The sequence below is a fragment of the Schistocerca gregaria genome, chromosome 2, assembly GCF_023897955.1.
Source record: "Schistocerca gregaria isolate iqSchGreg1 chromosome 2, iqSchGreg1.2, whole genome shotgun sequence".
In the NCBI taxonomy this organism is placed as follows: Eukaryota; Metazoa; Arthropoda; class Insecta; order Orthoptera; family Acrididae; genus Schistocerca; species Schistocerca gregaria.
In genome coordinates this window covers 435796485-435810787 of record NC_064921.1, presented here as the reverse complement: position 1 = coordinate 435810787, position 14303 = coordinate 435796485, and the positions used below count along the sequence as shown (strand labels likewise).

General features: G+C 40.6%; 1 protein-coding gene across 1 annotated transcript in view; it reads right to left on the bottom strand.

Moving 5' to 3' along the window:
* Positions 1-13991, bottom strand: part of LOC126335822 (kinesin-like protein KIF19) — a 603567-nt gene extending 589576 nt beyond the window's left edge. The window contains exon 1 of the mRNA XM_049999287.1: positions 13938-13991. Coding sequence (XP_049855244.1) covers positions 13938-13991 — 54 coding nt within the window. The remainder of the gene's footprint in view (positions 1-13937) is intronic.
* Positions 13992-14303: the final 312 nt, after the last annotated feature.

Below are 14303 nucleotides of genomic sequence, written 5' to 3'. Positions count from 1 at the left end.
CGCGAGGGACGGCCTTACGTAATCCAGAGGTTCATTTGGAGCGACCTTTGCATGAGCCCTCCCACCAGCGGCTCCCTCCGCGGAGATCTTATCCGCCTTCCATTGCCTACGTGTCTCCTGCGATCCGGCGCTCGTACTGCAGCGATTCGCTTCGCCTCCAGTATAACAACTCTCCGCTCCTGACCTTAAAGGAAGCGGCGAATAGTGACTGTGAAAAAACGTTTTTCTACTTATAGCTGTGCTTTTGGATTTCACAGAAATTGTCACGCGGGTCCTTGAGACCGCAAAATATCTGTAGCCAGGTAGGACGTGTTCCACCAACACCGACTCAAAGGAAGGCCTCGGCGCTTGTTGGTGACGTCACGTCAGCTAGGCACGGTGAACGCCAGGTCTGCTGCAGGCAGAAACGCGTGGTCGTGCTCATCACTATACCTCTCTTATTTTTGGACAAAATGTGTGGTATTGTTTTCGATTCTGCAGTTTTATTTAGATGAAAGATTTTCTTAGTATCAAGCTACAAATGAAGATCATAGTTCTGTATTACTGAATCCTGTCGAAACAAACGTAGATCAATATGAGAAGATGCTTTGCCCCATTGCAAGCTTCGGAAATTTTACATTCAAGTAACCATATTTACTTGATCCATTTTGTTATCGAAACTTACCCCAACCCCCGCACAATTAACTCGTTTCTTTTATTTATTTATTTTCGTTTGACATCGTCACTGGAAATGTGAACTAATTTACATGTGTAAATGTCCAACTGTTGCCACCCATTACATTACAGTCGTTTTCAACGAAAGGAATTCTAAACAGGAAACAAAATAGCTTTATACATCGAAAATACTGCTGAGCTTAAACTTTTTTAAATATGCACATTAGAAAAGATAAATATTCCCCTCTTGCAACTGAAAGGAGAAACCTTATAATATAAAAACATTTTCTTTGATAAAACAAGTATCTCTCTTTTGCCTCTTCTTCTGTCCCCCACCCCCTCCCCAAATGTTTACAATCGCAAGATATTTCATCAACATTCAGTGCTCCTCACCCCTTAGTCAATCAAGATACCTAAAGAAGAGCACCAATATGTTCACAGTTTCTTGTAAAAGCAACCCAGTACAAACGTAACTTCCTTAGATTTACAAATAAGTTAAAGAAGCATGACGTTGTTTTTGCATGTCAATCCTTAAAACAGATGGAAATTTAAGTTCAGGAGTACACGTTTTGTTAAGAAGTGTAATGAATTGCACAATTAACTGATTGCAGAAATCTCTCAGAACAATGTGTGTTGGTCAACTACCGCCAATAGTTTCAATTTTCCTGTGTCAGAGAGGGAGACACCACCATTATGAGTATGCCTGCAACAGACCTGGCGTTCGCTGTGCCTGGCTGACGTGACGTCATGAACAAGTGCCGAGGCCTTCCTTTGAGTCGGTGTTGGTTCCTCACGCGACCCAAATGCTGTGTCTAGTGTTGCGCGCTCGCCAATGCCCGGGATGCTATCTTCGATTGCCATCACCAGCTTTTGCTGAAAGACATCTTGCTGTAGACCCAGCAGACAAGATTTTCAACAACATTTGCCTTTTTCTGTTCAAAATGCAACATAAGTCGAGAATGAATAAAGCAGCGCTCAAATAAAAGAAAATATTTTTTTCGTGTAATGCTTTATCTATCTGTTATGTCACCTGACCCACACTTGAACTGAAAATTAGGAGTAGCATCCATAATGCTTGCACAATGGCTGCCATTTTGGTAACACAGGCTCACATATTTTACCCCACTTCCATCGCAAATTTCAAGTTTCTATTTATTCTCGTCTTTTTTTTTTTTTTTTTTTCTTTTTCCGAGGGAGTCGTCTACACCTATTGCTTATTTTATTTAAAGTAACAATATAGAAATGTTGCTACAGATTCCTTACTTTTAACAAAGGGTAAAAAAATATATTGTGTCAACGGAGAGACGAACAGAAGCGGACAGAGGTGGAATACGATGAACTATATACTTCCTTCCTCAAATAAGTGTGCAATGGATCGAAATTGCTAATTCTTCGATTCCTCTGAAATTATCAGGTTGAGGGCGTGAAATAATTAAAGCAAATATCCTTATTTTCGAGGGTCCTTTCCATCATGACCATTGCTCTACAAACGAAAACTTTTTGTTATAACGTTTGTAATAAATTAAAACAGCTACCAGAGTTGTGGTTTAAAAGTGCTTGTTCTAAAAAAAAATCATTATCTCTTTCGTATTTATTACAAAGCCATCATCAGACGGCTCTTACATGTAGTCTTCTTTTCAACTAGAGTCTCGTCCATATTCGTTATTGGTTTTATGCACTCAGATAACCTAAACGTATATCGTTGAAAAATCAGTAAACTTTTGTTTTTGTTTTGACGTTCACAGAAACGTACAAGAAATTATTTTAAAATTATTAAAACATGAAACGTGCAGAAAACGTAAGTGGCGTCTATGACGAATTTGTAGTTTATTTGTGTTATACATTTTGAAGTTAACACAGAGAGAAGCTTTACCGAATTTTGAAACGATAACTTTTTGCCTTAGAATACAAAAACGGTAAAGGGAATAAAACGAGATCCCAGAAATAAAATATGTAATAGCCATCTGAAGATAGATTTGTAATAAATCCGAGATCAGTAATGGTTTGTTTGAAACGAACTATTGAAACCATACTTGTGGCTGGATGCTGTTTTAAACTATAAACCTTATAAGTGTACTACAACGACGGTTCTCAATACGTTGACTACACGTAGAAAAGTAGTTACCTAAACTCATCTACAGGAGTAACTTTAGATTGGCTCCCGACAAGTGTGCCGAAGCTCATTGAAATCCGTGGGCCACAGTCCTCCTCGTGCATAGCCCTAATTGTGTCCTCAAGATGCAATTACAGATCTTATTCAGTGTCTCCATGGACCTACAGGCGATAATGAAAGCCGTGGAGGAAGTTAGAAATATTCCATATCCAAACAACCTTAAGCGCTACGATTCTTCCACCACAGTGCAATTCTTTCAGCACCTGCATTCAGATGACCTACAATTGTAAAACTGTCATGATGGTTTCTCAATTCGATAAAGATATCGGATTAGCTTTCCATTCGCCTCTGCAGAAGGTAGTTGCTAAGGGGGACATGATCATGATGAAAAGACTGAATAAATAACGAATGGGTAACATTCTACGGATCGGAGCATGGAATGTCAGAAGTCTGAACGTAGCAGGAAAGCTAGAAAATCCAAAACTGGAAATGCAAAGGCTCAATCTACATGCAGTGGATGTCAGTGAAATGAAATGGTAAGTATTTCAGGTGGGACTAGTGTAGGCAGCGGCAAAAAAAAATGATATAGTGGGGATAGGATCTGTCATGAATAGGAAAGTAGCTCCAGAGACTGAGTTACTGTACACAATTCACTATAGGAGTATTCCCATCATAATCGACAGCAGCTCAAAGCCGACAGAATTAGTTCAGTTACACATGTCTACTTCACAAACAGAAGATGAAGAGATAGAAAAAGTATGTGAGGATACAGAACATGTAATTCATTCTGTAAACAGAAATAAATATCTAGGAGCGCTATAGTAGAGGAATTAGTAGGCGACAGAGTCACGGGAGAATAGCGGCTCGGAGGTAGGAATAGAGTGAAGAAGATCTAATTGAGACCTGCTAGGAAGTACAGCTGATAACGGCGAATATACCGTGCGAACGTCACAAGAGGAGGAGATATGTTTGAAAAAGACTTGGAGACACAGGAAGATTCCATTATGATCAGATGAGGATACCAGTTGTTTGGGTTGTAAGATGTAGCTGCTACCAGATACCCAGATACAGACTGAGATCACAATGTAGTAACGACGAACAGTAGACTAAAACTTTAGAGAATGGTTCGCGAGACCAAATGTGGAAAAAAGTGTGATACAGAAATAGTGAAGAATAATGATGTTCGTTTCAAGTTTTCTAATGCTTTATACAAAGGAGTCCAAAAAAATGTATCCACTGTTTAAAAGTCCTTAACTGGAAAACTAATTGACGGAGTTGTCTCATCTTTGGTAGTGCAATAGTTTGTAGTTCCGGCAATCGCCACACAAGCGTTGTATTGCGTTGTTTTGTTTTGTCAGATGACAGTCGCCAGATAGTGTTTTGTTCTTAGTTGCAGCTAGTTACTCGAGTAAGCATGGCAGGCGCTAGGCTTACATTCGATGAAAGGAAGTCAGTTTTGAAGTGGTATTTTATGTACGAAAACATTTATGAGGTTCAACGGCAATGGTGAAATGAGTATCAAACAGAGCCACCGACGCGTTTAACGATTCGTAGCATTCGAGACAAATTTGAAGCCGAAGGCTGTGTTAAACATGTACACAAACAACGATATGGACGACCTGTAACACTAAGAAGTCCAGGTAACTCCCTTCGTGTCTAGTAACAATTTACTCGCCCTCCACAGGAGTCTGTGAGACAGTGTGCCCGTGAAACTGGAGTGAGTCGCTCAAGTGTTCGGCGAATTTTGAAGACAAAGTGGAAGTGCTACATCCCAGACTGCTACATGTAATGAACGAGGACGACGCAGATCGTAGAATGGAGTACTGCTAGTGGTTTGCTTACATGGTGCGCAACGATGAAGAGTTTGCAGAGATGATTGTGTTCAAATGCAATGCTACAGTAAATTACCACAATTGAATCTACTGGCCCGCCGAAAATCCAAACGTCCATGTAGACAAAGCCGTGAATTTTCCATGAGTAGATGTATGGTGTGGGTTGTCTTACCGGGGCTTGACTGGGCCATTCTTCTTTGACGGCACAGTTACCAGTGAGGTGTACCTTCAGAAGCTTCAGACATCCATTTTACCTGCCATCCGAGACTTGTATGGAGACGGAAGTGTTTACTTTCAACAAGATGGTGCCCCATCACAGTACCAAAATCGTGTTAGCGCGTATCTCGACGAAAATCTACCAGGAAGATGGATAGGCCGTAGAGGTCCTGTGGAGTATCCGCCACATTCCCCAGACCTAACTCCTCTGGACTTTTCCTGTGAGGAACACTAAAGGACGTCGTTTATCAACAAAAGCCACGCAGATTGGATGAAATTCGAGAATCCATCGTACATTCATGTGCAAATATCCAACTGAACACATTGCAGACAATAGTTCGCGCTGCAGTTCGGCGTCGTCGTTTGTGTGTGGATGTTAATGGTGACCACCTAGAACACCTACAGTGTTATCTTTAAGTTGGACTTTAAGATACACTTTGACCAAAAATGAGACAACTCCGCCAGTTAGTTTGCAAGTTATGGACTTTTAAACAGTCCATACATTTTTGGACCCCTCTGTATAACGCGATAGTGAATACTACAGCACGCTGTTCAGTTGAAGAGGAACAAACATTTCTAAAAAGGGCAATCACAGAAGCTGAACAGGTAAATAAAGTATGAGAAAGGTAGCTCCGAAGAAACATTGGGCAACAGAAGAAATATTTCATCTGGACGACGAAAGAAGTCAGTACAAATATGTTCAGGAAAAGGCAGAAATGAGATAAATAGGAAGTTCAGAGAGGCCAAGGTTATTAGTTTTCTGCTGCTTTCCAGATACATACTGAAAATAGCAAAAACGTTTTTAAAGTCTTTTTGATTCTTACGTAACAGACTTCTGTCATATAAAGAAAAGATTAATACCATCATAATCACCACCTTTAGTAAATACCATTGCTGCCCATTAAAATTACACCAAGAAGGATAACATACAACTATATATTGCTTACTCTTGGTATACAGTACACTATGAAGAACACATGATTAAATCTGCATGTGATCTGGTGCACAGAAATGCCTCTTCTGGCACCAGCAATGGCTCTAAACCGGACCAGCATCGACTGGTACTGAGCTATGACGACAGATACAGGCACGTCACTGCATGTTGCTTCAACTCTACAAGTATGCCTGTGTTCATCTGCCGTAGTGGCTGTCAAGTGTTGAAATGTCAGTCTCTACCTAGTCTATGATAGAGATTTTTTTAACAGTTAAGAAATATTGACAACGTGCTGCCAGAACGCAATCGAAAGCTCTACGTATAGAGGAAGGCATCTCTTGTTGAGAGATGACGTTACGGAAACAGGTTGTAATACACCAGAAATGTAACTCCCGATGTCCCAGTTACCGTCTCTGCGAGCGAGAGGCGAAGGTGGTGTGTACCAAATGGCACATCGTATCATCACGCCAGGTTCTGAGCACAAATGTCGGCGAGGAATGATATATCACAATGGTCGTTATCCTCGTAGCTCCCATACACGTACATCGTGATTCTGTATGAAGAACAGGGACTGGTTTGATATGAGGATGTGGTACCGCTACTCTGTACAGCGTAGAGTAGTTTGACGTACCACTGCCTCGGCACACCTCTCTATGCTGCTGCCTCAAGGAAAGCCGCAACAATTGTAGTTGAGATTCTGAACGGTGTTGAGTATGGCCCTCATGAACACCTCGATTCCATATGCGTATGTCATTCGTGGCATCCCGGTCAACTCTTAGCACCGATATCGTCGAACGACAAGCAGAAGTGCCGCTAGGCCACTCTCCCATCGTTGCCAAATTCCTGCAATTGCCGGTAGAAATGGCTAAGGAATATGGAAAACGTTTTGACCAGTACCGGGGCACAGCCTTACACTAGACCTAACACAGTCTTCTCACATATAAAGAACACCCAAATGCAGCTTCTGAATGAGAAAGCAACTGAGTAACGTTTCCTGATTTACTGAATGCAAATGCCGTTGCTCTAATGTAATTTGATGCAGTTACGCTGCATTGCTAGAAGCCAAACACCAAGTATACTTCATGGTAGTCTGATGTTAGTTTTATGCTGCCTTCTTAGTGATGCATTTTTATTGCCAGCAGTATAATACTTTCGTTTTAGATTTTCGCTTCAGGTCAATAACAGATTATTGTTTCATTTGCGAAAAAATAACGCAGGTCTCAGTAACAACATTTGTGTCATTATTTCTGATGTTTTCTGTAATTTATACAATTTTTTTAAGTAGTTCAAGTTTCCATACGAAATATGTCAAGTGTCCATTACCTCTACACGCCAATTCGAAAGAAAACAGTTATTCGTGATCGATGAACTAAATGTTATTTCTTGTGTTCTTGCAGGAAAAAGCTGACGCCTACTTTCCCACATTCCTAGCTGAAAAAAAAATATAACGAAAACGTGATCACGCTACGTTCTATATGTTTCATTAAATTTATCTGAGTAGAAAAGTCAGAGTATTCCCGCGACGCCTGAAGCTGTGAACCCAGTTGCAAGTCAGCGGCACAAGCTGTGACTACGCCATGCTGTTAGCCGACTGAAAGACCCTAGGACTTATGCAACCCACAATGCACACGTGTGACGCGCGCCATCCGATAGCTCGGGGAATCTCACATTTTGAAGACCATTGAGCTCGCAAGTTTCCGAAACATACTGCTTGACTAGCTCATCTGTAGTTAATGTCAGTAAGAGTAATTTAAATAACAGTTGTTAACTACCTGTTAGGTAATCATATTCAAAACGTTGCTAAAGAAGAAACAGGTATATCAGCGCACACTCCGCTGCAGAGTGAAAATCTCATTCTGGTATGTGGATATTAAACCACTAATCTACGTCGTCATCATCATCATAATCATCATTATCATCTTTAGAAGCTAGACTACATTGTTACAGGGTCCCAACTCGGTGTCATACGCCTTAAAGCAAAGTAAAATTTGAAATGATAACTAGCTTCAGCGGCTAAAACGAATGGATTCATATTTATAACTATTTTTCTCAAGATCCGTTCTATTCACTTCTGAACTTAACAGATCAGAAGTATGAAGTTTTAAGACTATTGTTTCAATTTCTGAATTTGTTTCCTGTTTTCTCACAGTTGTGCTTTCACAATGCTTTGTTTTCGTTCAGTTTTGCATCTTTACCTATATCATCCTATGAAGTACTACGAACGTTTTTTGGTAGTATGTTGCTCTGAGAGGAGTTTCCTTCCGCCCGCAGCCGGGCCATCTATTACTGTAAAGAGCGATATTTTCTAAAGAACTTCATTTTCCAGTTATACAGGATGTATCGTAATTAAGACGGAAAAGTGATACTGGTGGAAGTACACGACAACAGAAACAAATGTGGTGGTAAACACTGGTCTGAAAATTAAACTTTTGCCATACAATTGCAGATGTGTGGCTAGGAATACTCCCTGACTGCAACATGAAATACTGTCCTACATAGAGCAAACCTACGAGTAGTGTTCAGTAAGTAATGTAACATATTTTTTCTCGACCAGTTTCGGTTGCAAAAAATGCAGAATTCATTGTGAGACATCGTCGAATATTCCCGCTACAGCTTGCGATAGATGACGGCGCTACACGCAACCTTCGAAATGGTGTCTGTAACATAGGTGCGTTCCAAGCAGAGAGCTGTCATGGTTTCTTTGGGCGGAAAAGCAGAGCATCGCAAACATTCATGGGCGCTTGCAGAACGTCTATGGAGACCTGACAGTGGACAAAAGCATGGTGAATCGTTGGGCGATGCGTCTTTCATCCTCGCAAAAAACTTGTCCGATCTTCCGCGTGCAGGCCAGCCGCACCGAAGCTGAGACTCCCGCAATGCTGGAATGTGGTGACAATCTCATTGATGTGATTGATGGATCACAATCAAACAGCTCGCTGCTCAGCTGGATGTCTCTGTTGTTAGTGCTGACACACTGGTCCACCAGTCGTGGTACCCAAAGATGTGCCTCCTTTGGGTTCCTCGCCGCCAAACAGAAGATCATAAAGGGCAACGACGGACGTCTGTGCGGAATTGCTTGTGCATTGCGAGGCTGGTCGTGCCAATATTTGCGTCGCAGGCCGCCACAGGCCATGAAACATGGATTCATTACTTCGAACCCGAAACAAAACGGTAATCCGTCCGTGGAGTGAAGTCTCATCACCTCTCCTCCGAAGAAAAAGTTCAAAACCACACACTCAGCCGATAAAGTCATGGCGACGGTCTTTTGGGGCTCTGAAGGGACTATTCTGCTTGATGTCTCCCCTCGTGGTTCACCGATCAGTTCTGAAGTTAAGCCCTCCGGAAATTGAAGACTTCTGCATGTTCATCGCCACAAAAATGCTAATAAACGTCTCCCCCATGACAATGCATGGCCTCATTAGAGATGGGAAAAACCGAATGAATTTATTCATTTGTTGGAAAGTAATCCACTCATTCGGTTGCAGTTATACATATCTGTTGAATTATTCGTTCATTCTTTTGAGTGAAACAATTCTGTCGGAACAACCGAATGAAAGCAATCGATTCAGTCGGTTGGACTAGTCATTCATTGAATGAGATTTTCACTCTGCAGCGGAGTGTGCGCTGATATGAAACTTCCTGGCGGATTAAAACTGTGTGCCGGACAGAGACTCGAACTCAGGACCTTTGCCTTTCGCGGGCTCTACCAACTTGCCCGCAGATTTAGTTTTCGGTTTTATTCGTGAGGGTGGGTCTTATCATTTGATCTAAATTCTAGCGCATATACTTTGTCCCTCTGTGTCCTGCACCCTAGTGCTTTTGGGGTGGAGGTTTTAATGTGTTGCAGAGTGGGTGTTCTCACGTTCTCCTTTTTTATTCTCATTGTCAACCAGCCATGGTAATCCGATCTCTTGTTTTGATCTCTTCAACATGTTGCTTCCGTCTCTCTGTGGTTTTCTTGTCCGGTTTTGTCCATTTTAGTGTTTCTTGCCCTTCTGTCATTCTTATGGTTTTCTCCTTTCTTCCATCTGTGTTTTGTATGTCTCAATTATTTTACTCCCACCCTTGTGGAATTATTTTAATCGAAACGTGGGGTCGATGACCTCAGTTTGGTCCCCGTCCCCCTCTTTTAAACCAACCAACCAACCAACCAGCTTCTTAACTTTCCAAAGCAAGTAGCTCACAAATCAGCTTATCTCTCACAACCAACAAGAGCCCAGTGGCAGAATTTATCACATACATCATATCTTTATTGAAGCATAGTTTTTAGAAATGCTGTCCAGGAATCAATAGTTGCTCTTAAACTCTCGATAAGAAAATACAGTTCATAGCTACACATACATCACAATAAACACTATGAAAGTAAATTACACAGCAAAAACTCACTTCGCCCAGTCCTTAAAGAAGGTCGCAACGCGCAACAATGACGAGATAACTTACAGAAATTAACAAAACTGAAATACAAGCACACAAAAGAGAATTTGAAGCCCAAAAAGTAGGTATACAATTAAAATATATCTGATTTCGAATAAAAACTGTAAGATCACAAGTTTTCAACTGAAAATTCAGAAAGTGAATATAAACATTCCTTTGTCAAGAATAATATAAGTTATCTTTTAAAGATATTTCAGTCATGTGCACGTAAGTATTTTGGCAATTTGTTAACCCAGATTTCACCAGTGTCAGTGTTTGAAGTAGATAGTGTGTCAGATCAAAAAGTGATGCAAAATCCTATAATGGTATTAAACAAGTATTTTGGTGCCTACGGTATTTCTAAACTAGCTACCATCGGTAGAAATTGATTTTCCATCTCAAATGAAGTTTAGTCACTGATATTCAATATTGAAGTTAGTATGTATAAATAATTAGGACTTGATCCGTTGTTCACTCATGACATTCTTCATTGTAGTTTTTAGCTCCGTTGCTAACTTAGGAAAGTGTGGTTCCTCAGTTTCTTATGAATGATTAATAATTTAGCAGATGGCGCATAGGTATTCAGGAAAGAATCTAGTACGAGGATTTCCGCCTTGTGCAAGACACCTTTGTCTGGTTTGTTGTACCCAGACATGTTTCAGCACTTTCTGTGCTATCATCAGTGGATTATTTTTATTTTCTCACTGTAAAATTGTTGTTACATATTAACATTTAGCGAAACGTATGGTACATAATATTTACAATTGTGAATGAATAGTTGTTTTAAAATATTATACATTTGTTCATACTCCATCGTTGAGATACGTATTAAATACCTGATGCACTGTGTGTTCTTTATAACATTACGTCAAAGTTCTATTTGTAGCTTAATTGGCAAGAGAGTGGATGTATCCATTAGTTACATACATTATATGATTCTATTGGACATTTATGTTGGTAGCTAGTCTTCTACACAACCTACAACTTCTCATCTGCAAACTCCAAAATGTAATTTTCATTTTTCCGTATATTACACATTTACTAACGGAAATGAGTATATATCACGTTTTTTTCGTGTGTAACTAACGGTTTTGATATTGTGGTGCTTTCTCATACGTTTTTGGCGAAGTGAACAGGCAGCTTTCATGACCTATGGTCCCTTGACACTGCACGTTCTCAGATTTACCAAAACATAGGCAGAGTTTTCGCCGCTATTACTGGTTGTTGTGGCTCAGTAACATTCATTTGATTCGTAGCGCGTTTGGCTAGGTGAGGCCCTCGAGTTTGAAGTATATTTTGCCTCTATGGTGTGTGTGTGTGTGTGTGTGTGTGTGTGTGTGTGTGTGTGTGTGTGTTCAGGACTGGAGCAGAGAGAGAGAGAGAGAGAGAGAGAGATTTTTTTTCCTCATGAGTAGTTTTGATGTGGGTGTAGTTATATAGTGGCGAAGAGGGTTTTATTGCACAGTGATGTGTATTCATTGAATACTTTCTTTCCTTGGGCTACTGATTTTTGGATGTGACAGTTTTCTTCTGTAGTTAATTTTTGATATAAGCTGCTACTACTTTGAAGGATGTGTAAGTCAGTTTCAACGTTTGTTGGGTGGTGTTGATTGTGTACTGTCAGGTGTTCTGCGAATGTAGAGTGTGAGCTATTGCTTTTCAGTGCTCTGAGCTGTTCTGTATACCTGGTTCTGAAATTCCTATATGTTTGACCCACATTTACAGATTGACAGCAGTTGTAAGTAAGTAGGTATATATCGGACTGTATTTGTCAGTGTTGATGGTATTTCATCCAAGTGTGTTTTGTATTGTGTTGTTGATTCTGTATGCTATGAATGCAACACCACAATATGATTATAGGAACAGAATCATTTATTCTATACAAATACTGGACAAAACCAGTGAAAAAATTACAGCTATTTACAAAAAGTATATAGTGCTTCATCTTGAACGTCTGTACCAGATAAATACCCCAACACAGCTCGATATTAATAATTGTTGGTAAAAAAAGTGAAACACTGGAGAAATAAAATTCCATAGATCCATCAAGTCCTTTTTATCAGATGAAGTATTGCATAGTTCGGCATACTTCAGAAGAGGTTTTCCCCGCCTGCTGAAGCTCATAGTTTTAAACGGTTGTTCTGTTTGCAGTGATGTTTCATAAAGAATAATCCTTGGCTGGTCTCTCTCGAACTGAAGCCACCTGCCCTGCTTCCGTTGGAATGGGTTTAGCGTTATTGTCTTTGGTGTAATATCGTTACTGAGTTTCCAAGAGGGCAGTGTAGTCAAGCAAATATTTTCTCGTTAATTCTACGGCAATGAAGTTCTGTTTTTCGGTGTATCTAATCAATTAAGTTTAGTCATGTTCTACGGGTGCGTTGAAAGTTTTCCTCTTCCTCTCTGACAAACTGTGCTGTGAATCACACTACACATGGGCGTGCCCTGGAACAAGAAATTTATCATCGATTATTTCAAAGATTGGGGACCTGTGTAGGGCAAACAAGCGCATCACTGCATTGTGGGTGTTCTTATTTTGACCTGGACAGCTGTCGGAGTAAACCATCAAGGTCTGATACCTTGGATGAATCTGTACAAGCATAATCGTACCAAGCAGAATCCCACTTCAGAAGATCTTCTTGCAGCTGTAGCCTTACGTTTGTAAGCTGCCTCGTGAGTTTCACTTCCGGAACTTCTCACGAAAATTCATGTTGGACGCTTTGCCATTAGCCATTATTTCTTTCGCGTACTCTTTGTGTGGGGATGTAATCATAAGGGGTAGGGCAAAAGACGCATTACTGTAGTGTCTTCTCATGAGTAGTCACACTCGAAGTTTGGAACATTCCTGAAAAATTCTCAGACGCTGGCTCTAACAGATTCATTTTGCCACTCTTGCACCGATCAGTTTCTCGCATGTCCATTCGAATTATTCCAGACGGAACACTAGTTTTTTCACAGCACTATAGTACATAGCACGAGACGGCTACTGCCTTGCAGCTGCGTTCTCCGAATCTTGTTCTTTCTGGGACTCTCTTCTATGATGCTCGACGGGTTCAAATCCCCTTTCCCCAGTATATCTTAAACAATATTAGACCCATTTCATTTCTTAATTCTTCTCAACACTTGTTACAGTACAAGAGTAAGGGTCGATTCTCTCTTGGGGTATTTTTTTTTCTTTTTATCTCTCTTCATCTCATATTCCAACCCAAATTTCAAAGCATTCTACGAGAATCACTTTTCTTCCGAGTTTCCTCCTTCAGTCTTTTTTCCTGATAGTCCCCTTTTTCGTACTATGATACGATGGCTAATATAAATGGTCTCATCATCACGTTTGCTGGCTATAGGATGACACAGTCGTCCTCATTCCTTTGAAATTATCAGGCTGCCACCGTCAGAATCAAAGGGTCGCATCAGCATTTGGTTTGTGGTTAGTATATGGTTAGAAATGCTAGGACCAGGAAAAAGTCATGAAATTCTTTACTTATGTGTAAATACAATTTTTTGTTAATTTGTTGAAAAAGTTAAGGCCAAGTCCATTATTCATATCATTTGTTTTGAAAACCAATAATAAATTGTCTTGGCAGTTGAAACTTGACGCATGGTCGCCACTCATTGATGGTCCTCGTTTTCGGCTAACCTTTGCTGCGATAGGTATACCAAGGTATGTTTGTATGTATGTATGTATGTATGTATTTATGCAGGTAGGTAGGTAGGTAGGTAGGTACGAATTGACAATACAATAGGTGCAAAACTGAGAACAATAATTAAAAAGACTTACCTCGTTCTGCATTTTAAGTATGGTCATGAGCGAGCTGTTCCTCTTCATGTTCATCATTGCTCAGTTATGTTTGGGATCTGGCCCACTATACACTATGTGATCAAAAGTATCCGGACACCTGGCTGAAAATGACTTACGAGTTCGTGGCGCCCTCCATCCGTAATGCTGGAATTCAATATGGTGTTGGCCCACCATCAGCCCTATTGACAGCTCCCAGGCATACGTTCAGTCAGGTGCTGGAAGGTTTCTTGGGGAATGGCAGCCCATTCTTCGCGGAGTGGTGCACTGGGGAGAGGAATCGATGTCGGCGTTCCAAAACATCCCAAATCTGTTCTGTAGGATTCCAGTCAGGACTCTGTGCAGGCC